This window comes from Ornithodoros turicata, chromosome 6 (assembly GCF_037126465.1).
Source record: "Ornithodoros turicata isolate Travis chromosome 6, ASM3712646v1, whole genome shotgun sequence".
In the NCBI taxonomy this organism is placed as follows: Eukaryota; Metazoa; Arthropoda; class Arachnida; order Ixodida; family Argasidae; genus Ornithodoros; species Ornithodoros turicata.
The window spans coordinates 50,153,738-50,172,774 of NC_088206.1; the positions used below are offsets into that span (position 1 = coordinate 50,153,738).

At 43.6% G+C, this 19,037-nt stretch overlaps 1 protein-coding gene across 4 annotated transcripts in view; it reads left to right on the top strand.

Moving 5' to 3' along the window:
• LOC135396654 (uncharacterized) overlaps positions 1-18,716 on the top strand; it is a 29,924-nt gene extending 11,208 nt beyond the window's left edge. For 2 of the 4 annotated variants that reach the window (XM_064627745.1, XM_064627746.1), the window contains 10 exons: positions 1,732-1,759; positions 1,839-1,948; positions 2,083-2,199; positions 11,100-11,205; positions 11,289-11,380; positions 11,468-11,571; positions 11,647-11,707; positions 13,560-14,455; positions 14,532-14,673; positions 18,491-18,716. In XM_064627745.1, coding sequence (XP_064483815.1) covers positions 1,732-1,759; positions 1,839-1,948; positions 2,083-2,199; positions 11,100-11,205; positions 11,289-11,380; positions 11,468-11,571; positions 11,647-11,707; positions 13,560-13,658 — 717 coding nt within the window. In that variant the 3' untranslated portion in view covers positions 13,659-14,455; positions 14,532-14,673; positions 18,491-18,716. The other 2 variants (XM_064627747.1, XM_064627748.1) reach the window with 2 other exon arrangements.
• Positions 18,717-19,037: the final 321 nt, after the last annotated feature.

The window sequence follows — 19,037 nt, forward strand, 5'->3', positions numbered from 1 at the left end:
CCGGATAAACGAGAACAAAATACATGGAGGAAAATCCGTTCCTGTGCCTTTTGTCCGGATACCGCGGGATCCGGATAAATGAAGTCCGGATAAACGGGGGTCGACTGTAATATAATCGAAAGCTAATAAAAGCAGTTTTGGCATACTCAGAGTTGGGAGCATGGTCCCGGGAAGTGTCCCGATTTTTCAGCATTTTCTGTCCTGCTTTTGTCCTGATTTCAGCAATATCTTTGTCCCGCTAATTCCAGCTCTACACATCACCACTCACTTCACAGATCACAAGGCAGTACTCGTCACTCTAGAGTAGTTGTGCATATATCAGTTTCATATATAGAAGTGTCAACATCCACACACAAAAGCTACCGCTGAAATTCACGTTACACGATCGGAACCGTCCTGTAATTTTTTTTTCTTTTGTTTTTCTGTTTTCTTGTATCGTAAAGCACGAAATCGAGAAGTGTCTTTGATACAGTGTCAGAGTGCAGTTTTGTTGCCTTATTGGAAGAGGGTCAAGTGACATGCAAACGAAACGGCTATTACCTTCCCGACTTTGCTTTCTTTTTTGGTCCAAGACATGTGATGGGTGTCTTTGCAATTATGAGAGAAACACGGACACACATTCATTCAAAGTGTCACACCCAACGCATAAACTGTAAACACAGAAAGCAGTGGGTCTATTTTCTGCCGCTTTTCCCACCTCGCACTTACCTTGTCGATGAGATTCCAGGCTTGGAAACCACTTGGGGCAGCGGATTTTGACTTCGGCTACTATTTGCCCCACATGACCGAGGTGCTGATGAGGGAGTTTGAAACATATACTTTTAAAAGTGTACAGTCAAACCTCATGACAACGAAACGCGATATAATGAATTAAACTAAAAGACTAAACTCCGATTCCCGATTTTCCCGATTCTAGATGGCGCCACGGTCGCCGTCCTTATCACGCCGTTTGCCTCCGACTTCGAAATAATCCCCATTGTGCATGGTTGACGTCGTGAGTTTAAGGCGGCCCGCACCGTCTGCTCTGTTTGTCGAGAGGTAAAGTGTCGGACTTTGACACGAAAGGTCCGCAGTTCGATTCGAGACATTCACGTCTTTTTGCTTGTCTCCTATTGCTATATGAGTACTTTGTTATTTTTATTTTGTTGTTATATATTTATGCTACAGTTATTGTTTCCACAAGTCACTGGCGTCTGTGCTGACTGATTATGGAATTTTTAGTCGCTCTTCGTATTGTTTTACTAGCGCATACTTACAGTATGCCGGCGTACAAGTGTGATCAGATAGTACGGATGCCAATATGGGCCGTACACACAGAGATGGTATTATAACCGAATGTTGCCACCAGTGAGTCTGAGCACAGGGAGATTGCCAATTAAGAAATCAGGAAATGGCCAAGGAAAGGTAACTTCATATGCTATCAAAGCTCGCCCGAGATGTCAATATCTCGGAGACTCTCAACTGGATGTACCAGCGGCTGTAAATTAGTCTATAAACACACAGCGCTTACAATGCCAGTCAGGAAAATCCGGTAAACATCCCACCCGATTATTTACCAAATGAAAACTCCGAAAAATCGAAATCCTGCCTATAACTTGTAGCAGTGTGGTTTTATTTGTAGCGTACACATTTTTGAAATTGTTGAAACTTTTCTGCACAAGACTTTGCATTGATCCATCGAACAAACTTTTTAGATGTCTCATATGTGCAAATATTTATTTTTCAAAACAGAGATCCATGCCGGATGTCTTTTCTTATTGTGAGTATTCAGGTGGTTGTCCTGCAGAGAAATTGTTTGCAAGTGTTTCAAAGACGCACCCTTGGTCTGACACATGCAGTGCGGAAACGCGGAGGCACGGAGCTGAGAGAAGTCAACTTCACCTTCTGCACGTGTCCAATCTACAATCCACCCTATGAAGTTGTAAGACAGGCAAAGCCCAGGAGCATGGTAAAATCAGCGGATACTTTGTTGTTCCTTAGTCTAGATTGGGAAATTAGTTGATGAGTCACATATATGGTTGTCACGTGGCCGGTATTTCACCGGCTCGGCTGGTTATATGCTTGTTCTGCCGGTATTCACAGCTGAAGGCCTCTCGTTGCCAGACTTCTCGTTCAACATTACACAGGAGCACGAAGAAATCTGGAGTGGAGGTCCAACTCAGCAGTCACCCAGTTAGGAAATTGGAATGTGGACACAAGGTAGACAACCAGTGGTCTCTTCCTTACCCACACCAGTCGTTCAACTGATGTCCGTGTTGCAGTTTTTGTCCTCCTGGCTTCCTTCTCAAAACACTATTTCACTGGTCCCCTAGAATTTTTTTTTCTTCAGTTGTCCACTACATTCTTGTGTTTTGAGGAGACAGTATCAGTGGTTATGTGGAGTCTGGTTAAAATGTACAACCACCAAGAGTTACCCGCCTGCAAAGAAAGTGTGTCGATTTGTTTTTCAAAGTGAGTGGCGATCCTAAATCCGGATTTTGATTCTTGTTGTATTACGTGTAGCATATTGTTTCCTCTGTACATTGCAATTTCCAAAATGAAGAGCCCAGCCAAAGACGGTAATAACTATTTTCGCGCATTATTTTGAGTGAGCACTCACTCTGTGTGCCTTTTCTCCTTCCATCACTTCCCTTTCCCTCACCTTCCTTCCTCTCCTTTTAACCTTACCCTTTCCTGTGACCGATATATCTTACTGTGAAAAGTGGAAACCCTAGTTACATAGTACTAATTATTAGAGCACAGATTTTCATACAAATGTATGTTTTTTTCTTGACATGGTTTCATATCTGGACGATGAAAAAGCTTGGTCATGGTTTGGGACCGATTAGAATGATTCTATGGTTCATATAAATGCGACAACAACTTTATTAAATGATGATAATTGGGGAGTTCCATCGCCAGGGGCGATGCTCTACCCATTGCTGGCGATAATGTGGTTAAATGGAATATTGAGTCGCCTCACAGTGAGGACCGAAGTCCTACAGTGTTCAGAAACTTTAGAACTGCTTTTAGGGCAGAGCGTTGGTTGTCTGGGTTAGGTTGTCTGGGTCATGGACCAAGCAATTTTGACATAGAGAGAGGACGAAAGTCCAGATGATTTAGAGAAACTGAAAGTGTGGATTGGAAAGGTTGGTAGTGCGGAGAGTGAAGAAGGATGTGATCTAGGTCTTCCAGATCATCACAGTGACAGCATCTAGGAGAGTCAACTTGTCCCAAGCGGTAACACCACTAAGCTGTAAAAGCCACGTTGAATCGCATCCTACGCATTAACACAGCATCTTGACGAGAGGTGTTTCGTGGCATCCGGAAAGCGATCGTTGGATCAACTCTTGCATGCATAGATGGAGGATGAGAATGTCAATTGTCAATTGGCAAGAAGCCAGGGGAGCCGCTAGACGTCGAAGAATGGAACAATGGTCTCCGTTACTCGTTTGTTGCCTAGATGAGAGAGCTTCTTCTGCAGCGCTGTCAGCTTGTTAATTCCCCTACGACACCACAGTGGGCTGGAACCCACTGGAGAACTAGCCAGTGTCCTGCGTCATACACATGCTGGTAAGCCATTAACACATCCGTCACTAAGGGTATAGATATGCCTCATATACCAGTGTTCTCAATAGCTTGCAGTGCAGATTTGGAGTCTGTGAACACTGTCCATTCTTGCAGGCTAAAATCAAATATGTATGTGCTGCAGAAAGAATAGAATGGCATAGAGTTCTGCAGTTATCGATGAGGTTGGATACGAAAGGCGGCGTCCTTGCGCTACGCCTTGGGATGGTATTACAAAGGCTGATGCAGACTTGCCATTTCTGGAAGCGGCATCTGTGTGTACTGCTGCAGAAATGGAAAATTTCTTTTCTACCAGATCATAAACATGGGCTTGAAAGACTTGGCGGATGGGGGTGGGAACTTGGTCTCGTTGCTCCCCAAGATCCGGAAGACTCACGAAGATCAGCGGGACTGGTAGAGACCAAGGGGCTTCCAACGGTGTTACGTGCTTAGCTATGAAGCCAGTGAGGCTCAGGAGTGTTGCTTGTGCTACTCGATAAAAGTCACTTTCACGATGGTATAGAATATTTCCGGAGGAGCGGGTGACAGCGATTGTGCGCACGCAAACAGAGGAAATGCAGAGCTGTTTCTCTTTCACATATATCCTCTATTGGGGGTTCTCCAGCTTCAGCAAGAACCTGGTCTGTTCCAGCTCCAAGGAAGGCTCTGAGCAAACGGGCTCCAAAGAGCATTTAATGATGTTGTGAAAATCCTGTGCAGGACCGGAAGGCTGTAAAGTACAGTTGCCCGTACCAAGGCTGTGTGAACTGCGAGAAGGGAACGCTGATCACAGCTTCATCTTGAGCCAGAAAGATGTTGAATAGTGGGGAGCCATCGCTGCACTTTGGCTTCAAGGTGCCTAGTGTGGCAAGTCGAGTGTAAATAAGAGTCCATGACCATGTCAAGGAAGTGATGGAAAATTAAAGGCTCAAGGTTGTCACTGACCCACAGAGGAAAATTTGTCATAGCCTTGCGTGTGAACGGAAGCCCGACACACTTTTTGGGCGAAAGGTCCGTCCCAAGTAGTGTGAGGTATTTGTGGATGTTAGTTATAGCCAAGTGCAAGTGGCCTCTGAAGGACAGGTCATGATTTTCAGACTGTCCAAAGGGCAATGTCATTTGCATACACGAGAATGCTACTTTTCGAGGAATTATAGATTCTAAGCCCGCCATCACCACATTAAAGAGTGTCGGACTTAGGATGCTTCTTTACGGAACCCTTTGATGACCATTATGTTTAGGATGTACAGACAGCGACAGTTCGATCCGTGAACAAGTCCTGGAGCCCAGTTGAAGAATCAACCAGATACACGAAAAATGTGCAAGGCGTGCAGCACACAAATGTGCGAAACAGTATCATTAGTGCACTTGATGTCCAGGAAAACCAATAGGACGATTCATCGAGGAGCGCAAGCCTGCTGGACTGTAGAGACTAGGTTGAGAACTGGATCCATAGAGCCTTGGTGGCCTCAAAATCCAGCCATTTCCTGAGGAAACACACCTTGTTTTTGGAGCCACCAATCAAGGCAATGCAAAACTATTCTTTCCATCAGTTTTTCCATACAGCTTGTCAGGCTTACATGACGAAAGGACGACGATAAGGCATTTGTGGGTTTGCCTGGTTTCAAGATGGGAACAACTGTTGAACATGATGGAAAGTATTTGTTCAGAGGCTGAACATACAAACAGACAAACACAACACAAGTCTCAAGTTGCAACTGTTGGATCACAACTGTTGCCTCCTTCCAGCTAGATGGTAGATATCCCTGTTGGCAAGATGTATTATACACATGAAGGAGAGCTTGGAATGACCGTTTGTCAAGGTTTCGGGGTGCGGCATAGGTGATTTTATTGGGTCCTGGTGGCGAGTGCATGTTCACAACCTTCAACGCTGTCCTTAGCTCGATTAGAGTGAAATCACGGTCCATAACCTCATGTGGATTGGGCCAGTCTTAGCCTTGGTGAATCTCAATCGTCAAACTCTGGGCAAAAGTACCGCGTGCCGGAGTAGACGAGGCTGTGGCCAGTGTCATTGGGTGTTTGAAGTAGGAACCCCCTTTTTGGCACATCCATACGGGGAGTATGAGACATGCGGAGTGGCCACTTTACAGCTACAAACAGCTTTCGTGCATTGCACTCCTCTCTCAATGATGCCACGTCCTGTTGTCTGCTCATGCAGTACACACACTGAGGGTGTGGTGGCTTCGTTTGAATGACAGCGGTTTTGAGGACATTTTCTCTCAATACCAAATCAGTCGCAAACAATAGAAATTTCTAATAGATGCCATAGGAGCTATTTTCAATGAAAATGACTGCTACGGTGTCAACATGCAGGCATTAAAGCCCTGCATGACCTGCGAATAACCGTCAACATCTGCATGGAAGTGACCAAAAACGATAGTTTCCCAAAATGGGAGAATTCAGTAACATAGCTATATTTTGCTTCCGAGCATACCATTCAAACTACCTAGAACTAGAATTAGAATTAGGTAATTAGAAGTACTTTTCTGCCAGCTCCAGCAGCTTACGCCCGGTCGATCGCATGCTAAACAGGAAATATGTCACACCAAACATTTCAAGCCCCAAGCGCTTGTCGTCTGCTTCGCTGCACCTATTTGAGATGGGAGCGTGAAAGACTCATTGGTGTCTGACACTCCGGAGTGCGCCGAAGGTATATGTGTAGTGTTAAGCGAGTGGAGTACGAAACACTCGCGCCCTGGGATGCCTACGTCACGCATCCACTAATACCACACTGAAATCCGTCTGGAGCGTGTTTTCATCTACACCTTTAATGATAGCCAAGGCTGCGAGAGGATGCATTTGCGGGGGCGCCTCTTTCAATATCAAATTTTCCTCCAGGTGTTTGTGGCCAGATCGAACAGTGAAAGGTGTTGACAAAAATTATGCCAGTGCTTCCGGTCTTCTTTCTTAAGTCAGGGAGCAACTCCGATTCACGATTTTACCGGTTCTAGATGGCGCCACGCTCGCCGTCCTTACCACGCCGTTCGTCTGTTTGTCGAGAGGTAAAGTGTCGGACTTTGCCACGAAAGATCTGCAGTTCGATTCGAGACATTCACGTCTTTTTGCTTGTCTCCTATTGCTATATGAGTACTTTGTTATTTTTATTTTGTTGTTATATATTTATGCTACAGTTATTGTTTTCACAAGTCACTGGTGTCTGTACTGACTGATTATGGAATTTTCAGTTGCTCTTCGTATTGTTTTACTAGTGCATACTTACAGTATGCCGACGTACAAGTGTGATCGGATAGTACGGATGGCAATATGGGCAGTACACACACAGATGGTATTATAAACGAATGTTGCCAGCAGTGAGTCTGAGCACAAGGCGATTGCCAATTAGGAAATGGCCAAGGAAAGGTAACTTCATATGCTATCAAAGCTCGCCCGAGATGTCGGTATCTTGGAGGCTGGTACCAGCGGCTGTAAATTAGGCTATAAACACACAGCGCTTACAATGCCAGTCAGGAAAGTCTAGTGCTCGAAACAGTATTCCCTTCTTCTTCTTCTTTTTTTTTTCTGCACGCGCTTACATGCAATTTACCTTGATAATAACTCTATTATTCATGCAAAAATGACATTTTGGTATATATATTTCTGGTAAGTAAGCATTATCAAATAAATGAATTCATTTACAAGGCGTTGGTGCAAAATACTTTTCAAAATTTTCGTCGCAGAATAGACTTCTTATTATTACCCGGAAACTTCAGTAAGATATTTGAAAGACTCCTTTCCCCCTGGTTCCCCCTTGTTTTTCTTTCACATTACATCGGCTCAGAAAAATGATGTCAGTCGACAACTCCCAGTGACAGGGGACTCCCTTTCTTCTCGCCTTGGTGTGCTCGATTGCAAAACCGTACAAAGAAGGTGAAGGGCGATAAAGGCTTCGGGTCGACACACAGGAAACCAAGCCAGGAAGGTACGGAAAGGTCGAGCGGCGAGGCCTCACAGCGGGACTCGCGATATTCCCAACATAGACTTTTTTTCTTTCTGGATGCCAAGAGGAACGATTTGAAAAAAAATAAAAGGACACAGAGTAGTTGTTTCTTACTCATGCTTGTACTGTTATCAATTACAGTCAAACTCCTTTACAACGAAACTCAGGGGACAGCAAAAAAAATTAGCAGTAAAGGTATTTTCGTTATAAAGGATGTCAATTATTGGACCTATAGGGCTCCAGCGGGACCGCAAAAAAATTTGCTGTAGTGGTATTTTCGTTAAAAAGGTGTTCACTATAAAGGAGTTTGACTGTACTTTTCTTCAAATAACAGCTTAGGATTTCGGAATATCCAGTTATAATGTGATGAGGACGATGCGATGGACTGAGGACTGTGGACTCTCAAAAACAAGCCTAAACTAACATAACCTCTGAAAACTAACCTAGGACCCGGTTCTAACCTAGGTTCCCACCCTGGGACGATTTTTTCGTATCCCGGCAATTAGAGGAGCGCCGTTGTGAACAGCTGAGGGAACGGATCATAGCCGATCAAGTGCTATCACGTTATTTGTTTAAATTGGGAGACAGGATTTTTTAAATTAACATTCATGCTAATGCATAGTAAAATCATTGAACAAGAAACATAAATGCGGTTACACCCGCTGCACCACTTGCATTGTGCCGATTACATCTGTTCTTTCTGTTCCTCTCTCGCAAAGTTTGCTGAACACAGATAACGTGGCAAGATGAGGAAGCGATTCTCCAACAACAAATAAATCTTGACTATGACACGATGTGATTCATCACTGGTGATTTTCCAAGGTCTTGCTACCTTCTAAGTATTTCTAGCAGATATGTTGGAAAAATGGGAGGCGTGTTCTTTTATAAAGGGGAGTACTACAGAATACTGAGCGCAATGACACATTACCTTCTGTATTCATACCAATGAAATGAAACGCAGTTCTAAATGCCGTTATCCTAAGGAACATTTATCTGTGTGTAATCCTATCTATCTATATTTCAAGGGCTTTTAGTGCACAATTATCCACACTTTACCCACCACACACTTTCTTTTCTTAGTAAACATGATGCAGATTATTGTTTTTTTTTTATCTTCTCTGGCTAGTCCGAGGATCAAATGCTATGCATTCCAGTTATTTGATTTGTAATACAAGAGCCACAGCGTTTTCATAATCTGCACCATCCCATTCAGTGATCATCCACTGGGGTGTCCACCCTGTGTCTCTTTGGCCTTTCCATTTTCAGCCTTCTGATTTTCGGCCTTCTGATAGTTCAGCGTTATGAGTTTTCGGCTTTCGGCCTTTTGATAGGCTCAATACTTGCACCTCTAAATAAATGCATTTAGCAGCAGCTATGCAAAAAAAGAAAAAAAAGAGAAGGAAGCTCTTAAAACTCCTTGAACTCCATCTTTATGTATAAATGTACTGTAGGGGACACGGTTGTCTAAAATGGGCACTCCGTGGTTTATCGCATCTCAAATCTCCAGGTGTTGTAAGACTACTTCTTTCGAGTAGTCGTGCTGCACGTGCTGCACCTGGTCAACCTTCAAGTGCACATGCGCATGCATGACACAACACTTTCAAGCGCAACCGAGGTAATATGGGACAGCGAAGTACTGACAGGCGATTTTAGCTAACTGTGTCCCCAACAGTACAAGATAAAATGAACGGAACTTGACGCGCGAGAAGGTCTCGGAGCACAAATGAGGCGCGCATTAGCGAAAAGAAAAGAAAATGGCGAATTATTATTATGGGAGGCGACAGTACGACTTCTAGCATTTTTTCAGCATTACGAGCATTACGGTACAGTCCTGTTGAAAGTTGCTGTAAAGAATGACTGTAAAGCCCGGCCTGCACTAACCAGAAATACGAGAGATTCTCGTTAGCCTTATGAGACAGTTCAAACAGTTGACTGAGTCCGCACAAACTCGAACCGGCAAAATTGGGCGAATTGATGTTTCACGTGGAGCTAATAAACTCGTCTCACACTTCTGTACCCGCACCGTGCGCAGAGGGGTAGGCTCATGGGATAATCTCTTTACGAGCAGCTAAGCAACCTTTTGTACTGGTCTCCAAGGCCACGCTCTAAGTCAATGGGACATGAAAGTAATGAGAAGAGAGAGAAAGAGGATGCAGGAACCACCATGCCATCCACACCCCATACGAACTAGCACCATGATGCGCATGCGCACCCCTTGCACGGCGGATGGATACAGTCAGCGCAGTTTCTCCTTTGCGTCACCCGATGACGCCACAGAGTGGCATGCTTTCAGTCGGCATGCATGTGTACTCAGATTTCATGCTTTTTTATAAAAACTAAAAGTGGTAGACATAAATTTGGTGTCTATTGATTCCTGAAAGTTTTCGAGAGAAAGTAAATGGAAAGTTTTTTTCGAAATGGCTATAGAAGTTTAATAAAAACCTGTTCAAAGAGGGAGGAGAAAAATTGTGTATTTTTTTTCACATTCGTGACGTCACCGTAAAACACATACGACATGTATGAGAAATCTAATAACATTATTCTGTTCATCCCGTCTTCCTCTTTATGGTGAAACCACCCGCGTCAAAATCTGCGCGGTGGTTACCGAGAAAAAGCATAAAATCTGTTCCATAGGAAATACATTGGGACGGAGAGCTGGTATGCCCTCTTAAGTTCTATTACTACTAGTATAGCTTGCATCCGGCAGTATGCCATAAGGTCTAAGTTGGCCAGTCTGACAAGCTGTTCTTTCTGCTCGGTGACGTAATGCCATGAGGTCGTTTATTGCTGGAGAATGACCAACGTATCCCGTCATTCTTTTGAACCTAACCTCAGCGTTGTGAATGCTGCAACTAATTGCTTGTGAGAGCGTCTCGGTGACATACTGGTGTACACAGATGTTCTGAGGCGGAAGAGTCTCTAGTTTGTGAAAGAAATCAGTCAGTAGATAATGAGAGGGGCAATCTGTCATGCGAAATATACAGAGGAAAACTGTCACTAACTCTAATGTTGACATCCACGTAGCGCATGACAAGTGTCGAGTGATGTCTGCTGAACACCACGAAACGTCCAATACATCAAGTGATGGGGTGTACCTTCGCCCTCCTTCAATCCAAAAGTGCCAGGGGGAAAGAAAAATAAAGGTGGTGGAGAATTTATATAACTAACAACTCAACAGGTGTTAACCTACTGGTCCTTCCTTGGTTTTCTCCATGGGTGCTAGTGTGACCTTTTTGTCATTGTTATAGACGAATAAAAGAATCCAGGGATTTTTGCAGCTTCTACATGGCACAGTTCTCACAATTCTTTAGAGTTTATACAGTGAAGGAATGTTGTTCTCATATCTTGAGTAATGCGTAATGCCACTACGCATTACTTGCCAAAAATGTAATAAAGTTACATTGTTTATTACTTCTCTCCAAAATGTATTGTGTTACCATAACTCATTACTCAAATGCAATGTGTTACCAGTAATGCATTATGTGCTTTGTAATGCGTTACTCCCCACCTCTGCTTGGTGTGAATCGTCACAACTTCCAAAATTTCATGCAAGTGACGTACAAAAGTACATAATCTATGCCTACTTTCACTACAGGTTCCTGCAAACCTTGCGCTGAAAGAACCAATGGGCAAACAGAGACAGCGCAAGGAGGCTAAAGAGAGACATGTAGATGATTCTGTCCTCAATTACGGAGACTATGGTATGATAGTCATTGGAAGAAGTGAAATTGTTGCTATTTTTAATTCTCTACGGTACAAACAACTCAAAGTTTTCTCCTCCTAGGAGCTTGTTTTAAGGAACAAAATGTGATCTGTGCACAACTGGTGGTATCCATCACACATATGCCTCTGCTAGACTCGCAAAGTTTGAAAGATGTAAGTTTTCCTTTTCTCTGTGTTGTCATCTTTTTGGGGAACACGTTTGATCTATAGCTCTCAGAGTGTAACATCTTTGTGATTCAGGCCCGAACTGGAATGGAAAACACGGACACAAGATGTACAGTTTTCAGAGGTGTGACAGATGAACGGCCTGGTACTTCTCGAGACAAGAAGGCTCCAAAACTCATGTGAGTCGATCAACAGAAACATTTGAGTTGTTTTTTTTAGATACAGAACAAAACTGCTCTAAATGATCTTTGCAGGTCACAGGTGCAAGACAAGGGGAGCAAGAAAAGAAAACTCCCTGGGAACACTACACCAAAGGCATTTTCTCTTTAATTTTCTTAGTGGTGGAGAAACTGCTTGCCATGGTCGGCCATGCTTAGGCGAGCAATGTCACAACTATCACAGGAGGGACCGTGTGTCCCGAGCTGACTTCACAGGGAACTGTGCCGACATTTGTCTTAAAACGTCTAAGGAAAACCCAGGGAAAACACCCCGGACAGCACAGCCGGTGGCCGGATTCAAACCCGGGTCACCTCCCAGTCTCGGCATGGAATGCCATCACATGCAAATGTGTGGAATGCGTTTTTTTCTTGGTGTTGAATAGAGGGTGGCTTCTAAGTGTACTACTCAAGTTGAGGCATTCAGAGCCCATTTGCATAAAACAAAATTGATGTGAAGGCAAACAATCTTACAGCAAGTTCGATCCCAGAGGAGCAAAGTCTCAGATATGGGGACCGAGGTGATGTTTAGACCATTCTGAAAGCATTCTCATGTCAGTGTCCTGTGAGAGCAAATTTGAGATAAATGCTAGCACAGCTACCATCAAATGGAAATTACTTTGCGATCTTCCAGTGCCATGGAAGATGAGCATACTGCATACTTCTCTGAAGTCAGAACAGGTAAAATCTGCAAAGTAATGGAACATCATTTTCATTTAGCAAAATTATCAGTAAACTTTTGTGCCCTTTTGGCTACCATATGCGTACAACTACATATCATGTGTATTTCATGGGTGCCCATCAAGAGTTGAACAATGGTGAAATCGAACCCAAGGTGAACGGCGGAAGGACGGTCACAATTAGAATGTGAGGTAACATTTCGTACTCCGTTCAACTCAAGTCCCGTTTGGGTTAGGATGTGAGGTCCCTGCCTAGGACGATAGCAATGCGGGGGAGGTAAACATTGCTCCCGGCCGAATGTGTCAGAGACCTCTGGCATCTGTTAAAGAACCCCAAGTGGCCTAAATGTGCAGAATTTTACCACAAATGTATAGGCGGAGTGGCCGTACGTGTAAGCCTACCCCAAAGTCCTTAGTATGTGAAGCGAAGAAACTCTAGGACATTATACGAGGTAAAAAGTCAGTTAGCGTACTCTGAATTTTCTCTTCTCCCATAGACTTCGCCATGCTATGACGTATGCGCGATGTTCCTCTGCGAGGGAGGGGCATGGCCACCGTGCAAGGACTGTTTAAGCCAGCTGTTGTGCATGTTCATGATGTCTGGTTTGCGAGCTCGCAGTGGTGTAGCTGCTGCGTGTATTGCATGGAATCAGCGCGTAGGTCAGTGAGCTGCAGGGACTGATGCATTGAACTGAGAAGCTGAGCGTCAGGTGGTGTAGGTTTTACAACCATGCTCACACTTTCCTTCCATCCTTTTTGTGGAGTATTGGAAATGACATTTTATTCGCTCCGAAGATGCATAGCTCTTCTTCATTGTCAACTGCGATAAGACAGCTTGTGATAATGCAAGCGTACGGACGTCTTGATAATTTCTCGGTAATCAAAGCCCGAGTATAATTTTTTAATGCTTGCCTGGTCTGCCTGTTCACCGTGAAGTCTGCTGTGGCACCTGATAAGGGATTGGTGACATAACAAAATGTGAAAGCGGCTACGAATGTGCGAAAATGCTACTCGTAGTGCCTTATCAGTGACTGACTTTGCATGTTAAACTAGTCCTTGTTACATTAGCGGAAAAGTGGAAATCGTGTTTTTTTTTTCGCTCATAAGTCATGAACGATGAATCCCGTTCCTTTTGTGTTGTTGTCATGGTAACAGCATCTTTCATTCCATGATGAGAAATATTTGTGCTTTAGTGCCCATTTAACCATGAGATCATCACACTTGTCTCTTGTTATTTTTATATCTGTCTTTCTTCATTAGTCATTTTACTAGGTGCTGGATGGGGTATCTGCGCACACCAACGCTACACAGCTGAAACCCACACCTACAAAGACAGGAGTAACAGTGATGCCAAGCTACATCCAAGACTAGGAAGCAGCCAACTGCTGCTTGCTGTCCAAGCCAGACATATTTTTGATACAGAAAGAAGATGGTTAAGAGCATCTAAGTTTTAAAGGAGCACTGAGGTGACCCCCAAAGATTTTTTAGTTTTTCGGTGCTTAGTGTTCTCCAACCAATAAAATGAGTTTCTGCGAAAGAATGATGAGGATAGGCTACCTACACAGCGAGCGCGAGAGCTCTGTTCCGCACACTTTTAAAAGATCCTTTTCCTTGTGAAAAGAGCGCATCGCAGAACGAGAGGACGTCATGACGTATGCTACTCCCCTCACGTGACCAGTGACGTACGGCGGCACAGCTCAAGCATGTGTAAGCGGCGCTTGAGCAGTGAAGAAAAAAAACGAAGAAACAAAGCACGGAGCCTTCACCACGTCACGAGGGCACCGTGTCGGCCGTCTGCGGCTGCTTTCACCGACTGTTTTTTGTAAATTCGATTGCTATATAACTCACTGCACAGCAAAATGTTTTACATGGTAATTCCTGGTGGATAGCTTGACAGATGAGGCAGGATTTCGAGCGATGTTAAATGTCACCTCATTGCTCCTTTAATGAGACAGGACTTTTGTGCAGAAGGTTGCACTTCTTCAGGTCTTCAGGTGACCTGAAGAAGCGCAGCCTTCTGCACAAAAGTCTCATCTCATTAAAATTTAGATGCTCTTCACAGTCTTCTTTCTGTTGTAAATTTCTATTGCCGGATACTTGCACATTGCTCTTCTATGTACTACAATGACAAGAGGAGTCAAGTTGTGATCCTTGTCCTGACAACAGAGGTATATGTGCTGATACTAAGTGTGAAGCCTTCCTACGCATCACATGTGGTGGCTATACTTTTGTATCTTCCTGCAGTGCCTTTCCATCTTCAGTGAGGAAAGAAGACCTGTTAGAACGATCATTTTCTGTGGCAGAAGTAACATGTGTCGCGTCAGCTACAAACCCTTCTGTCCTCATTTTGGGCAGGGAGTCACAGTCTGAAACATTGGAGGAAGAGGTAGGCAAACGACATTTCCTTGATGTTACTATACTAGTTCTTGTTTGTTAGAATGAGGGCAAATTAGTACATACTAATTGTGCAACATGGATCTCAAAACCATCCTTATATGCTACGACAGTACGTCTTTGCGCATGAGAGAAAGAAAATGTTGGAGAAAGTATGTGACAAAGCATCTGCACACTCAGAGAGCACCAATAAGGGGGCATTCGCAGATGGGCCGCAACATCCTGCTGAAAAAGATGAAGCAACGTGGACCTCACGCGAAGTTATTGTGGTACCTCATTTGAGAGCGATCCAATGCAACAGTTCTAAGTGCATGAGGGGAAAGGGAAAAGCTGAGCAGGCTGCGCGATAGGCAGACCTAGAAATTTGACCCAGGACGCTGAGGCAACTTATGTACACAGGGTTTCTTACGCTATTACACTGCATTGCCTCGCAAAGTGTTCAGTTAGCTGCTGCAACTAGAGACAGTAGTCCAGCCTTCACGTACGAATCCCGCGCGGGTGTAGGCGTCCCGTGATTCCAGTTCCTTGTAAGCCTGGAGCGTCCAGAAAGCGTGTATGCACTCTGCCACACGGATAGGCCTTTGTAAAAGTTGCCGCATCACTATCGAGTGCCAATCGCACCTGCTCGATGCGATGACAAGAATGACGGAGGACAGGGCAATTCGGCAACGATACAGATACAACCCGAGTAGGACCACCTAATCGCAGCCCTTTCAGTCAGAAGTGCACAAAAGGAAGACAGACTGAACGAGTTACCCAGATGTGATACCTTTTATTAGCTTCTTCCAGGAAGTTCAAGGTGGAAGGCCCCTGAGATGCAAGGTGTGATGCACTGCGGTACCGCGAATTTAAGGTTCCGCGAATAATTTTCTGATCCTGGCTTCTCACAAATTCACGAATTATTGAGCCCGCGAATTTAACCACTTATACAGTATAAGCAATAGCATTGGTGGTTGTGCGCATGCGCAAAACATAAGGAGGATTGCGCATTGCTCAGATTCATCACGCTATCTCTTACGTACGCAAAGGTGATAGCGTATGATGTACTAAAACTCAATCCATTTGGTGGTGGTTCTGGCGAGTCCCGGGCGAGGAGGAAACGTCTCCTTTCTCGTTTTTTCTCTCTGTTTTTTTGTTTCACGTTTCACCGGCCTTTCGTTCGAAATCTGACGGTGGAACAAGAGTCCTATATATAATGTGCGCGAGATGGTGGAAGCGAAACTGAACACGATTTTGCCGAGAGCGTGCAGTGTGCGTGCATTCTACGTGGCATGTTTTCAGATGACCATTTCAAGCACGAGCGACAGTAGATGATTGCACTAAAGTGACATTGACCCCTTTAATTTTTCCGCCTATTCTTTAATTCAACCTTTGGATATTGCTATCAAATTTCATGTTGACGTCAGGGTTGAATTAACGGAAGTTTACTGTATACTAGGATGTGTGACTAGGAGGAATTTCATTGTTTGAACTTCTGCTATTGTGCTACAAATCTGAAGCACACTTGTTTTTCACTACTCGTTCATGTTTACAAATGAAAAGCCATTTTTGTGACACTTTCTCAAATAATTTTATTTAATAGCTATTTAATGTGAACAGTTAGTTTTCTGTGGCTCATGCAATAAGAATCTCAGTGGCAACATCTTACCGATTCCTCCAAGTTTTAGATAGAATTGCATAGATACAGGCCAGCTGGTGGAGGAAAAGTAAAATTTCCACAGTTTTGCAGCTCAGGTTCCATGACCACGGGGTATCATGTTGACCTTCATCGGCCTGTGATATGGCTGTTCTGTGTTGTCCCATTAGAATAATTTGAATTTAATTAAATGAATAATTTAATTTAATTGGACAAAATTTATTTGGACTGTCAGAAGTTTAAATTTTAGGTACATAAGTATTTGTTGAAAGACAAAATGGTGGTTTCTCATTTGGGTAGCAGCAGATAACAAACAACATTCCTGCCAACTCTCACGGATTATCCGGGAGACTGCCAAATTTCACTCAGTCTCCCGATTGTATGGACACGCCCTCCAATCTCCCGGAAAATTGGGGCCTTGGGCTTTTCTTCTCTCATTTTCCTTTAAAAGCTGTGCAAACGTATTCCTGAAGAATTAGATAGTCCGTAGCACGTGTTTCGCGGCGTGACCATCCGTGGTTAGAGATGGTGGCAGATAGTGTGTTTCATTGTGTCCGTGTTTCTCGAGAAGACGTGCTATCGTCCTATCGTCAGTCCAGTCTCGTACAGTAGTTTCGTCTCCTCCGATGGCGCTCTCCAAACAGAAGAAATACCTGGATGTTTCCTCATACGTGCCAGGTGCCTTTTCACAGGTTTCCTGGTTCCGGAAGCGACCACGTGTGACTGCTGTTCCAGAAGATGTTCCCAAAAAGTGGCGGTCGAAGACCACTGCCATCATCGGTGAAATGGCTGCAGCTGCAAAAAATGCAATGTCCTGAAACGATGTGTCTTCGTAATTGCGATTGACAGAAGCAACGATAGCGTGTCACAGCTCCACCCGATAGTGGCTACTTATGACATAGAGGCAATGCAGTGGCAATGCCATTTCGAATGCACAAAATTGATGTGTCCCCCCTCTCCCAGATCGTGCTGCGGGCAGTCTCCCGAATTTTTTGTTCGTCAGGTTGGCAGGTATTTATTTATTCATAGTGCATGTGCTGCCAATCGGCATGCGTAGCAGGAATGAAACACGTTCTTTGAGCATTCCTCCACACAAGCCTGATTACAACTAGGGAAACACACATAAGAAAACATTACTAATTAGCCTGTTACCAAGTTTATTAGTTCCAACAGTGTACAAATGGAGAGGTATTTAAAAGAAACTTACTGATGGTTAGCTGCATAGCCAATACTCAAGTCCACAAAACAAAATTGTCAGTACTACCAGCCAATGAAAGCAGTTCCTTGTGTGACTGCTCTTTTGACAGGCAGATAGTACATTTGGAGGTAAGCAGCGTGTGCAGACATGGGCCATCAATGTGCAGAGGCCATTTTCTGCTGATAGGAACATTTGACAAGGGAATGAAAAGTATGAAGTAGGCAAAAGTGCTGTTTGAATTAAGCAGCTTTTCAATGCATCAAAAACATCATTTGATAAAAAAAAGAAATATGTTTGAATTAACAGAAAGTATGATATATCTGAGTTTGAATTAATGAAAATGCGTATGCGTTGCACGGAACTGTACATGTGATACCATGTGACCATAAAACTAATGAAGACAAATCTGTGTAGAAAAAAAGAAAAATCCATCCTCCAGTGTATCAGTCACTGAAATGCATGTGGGTGGTGTCATTGTTGCAAATTTCGTTTCACAAATGTATAAGGAAGGAGTCTTTGGGATAGAACTGTTCTTAACTGTTGAGCGTATGCTGTTGCATTCTCGCAATGACACTTCCTATACTGTTAAAAGCTGGTTTGTGCTTTCTATTTCCTGGGGGATATGTGATATTAGTGTTCTTAAGAAACACTGTCTACTGCTTTCCGGGCCTTCTTTTTTTTGTTATGTGCCCTCCACTGAGAGGTGCTTGTAGCAGCGACACCCCAGCACTGTCTTTTGTGTTTTGTTCTGCCCAGCATTTCAGTATATATTCTGTAACATCGAATAAAGCTTCACAGAAAATTCAGAAAAAAAGATTGAAAGTACGGAGTGTTGTTAGCAGTACATACCTGCATGATTTGTGGGTAGCAAAATGTAATTCTGTTCTTATCAATGAAAAGTTGGTTGGAACAAATGCTGTTTTTTTTAAATCTTTACATCCTCATATGAAAATATTTAACAAGTTGATCTTGCAGGTGTCCTTCTCCAAGTCATAATGAGGAAGCATTGATGATGGAACACTCACACTCCAGTAATCTCTGTTGCTAGAGCTAGTCATGAAGCATGCCGTCAGCGTGTTCCTGCATATTGTACGTTGTAATCGAGGCTGATATACTGTCGACACAACATTGGTATTGGGCATGATGATGAATATAAATATTTTTATCACAATAAATATTTTAACTAAACTGCCTTTATTCATATTGTTGTTTGTTTCATTATTTGTATATGCCTGTCCCCATAAATTAAGTGACGAACGGATGTGCAAGTAGCGAAAGAATTTGCGGGGATTCTTTCGTCTTGGGGACCAAAATACTCATACACAGAGTGCATTATCTCATTTCACAGTGCCATCGCTGCGCAATTACAGTACACCATTCCAATACATTTGCATTCAATGTAGTCTTTATTATCATTCATTACTTGTATCATTGTCAGTCCTGGGTGGGTGCCGTGGCTGCTGGTACAGTATCCCCCTACCAACACTTCTTATACGCACCAGTGGTTAAGCCCTACCTTGTA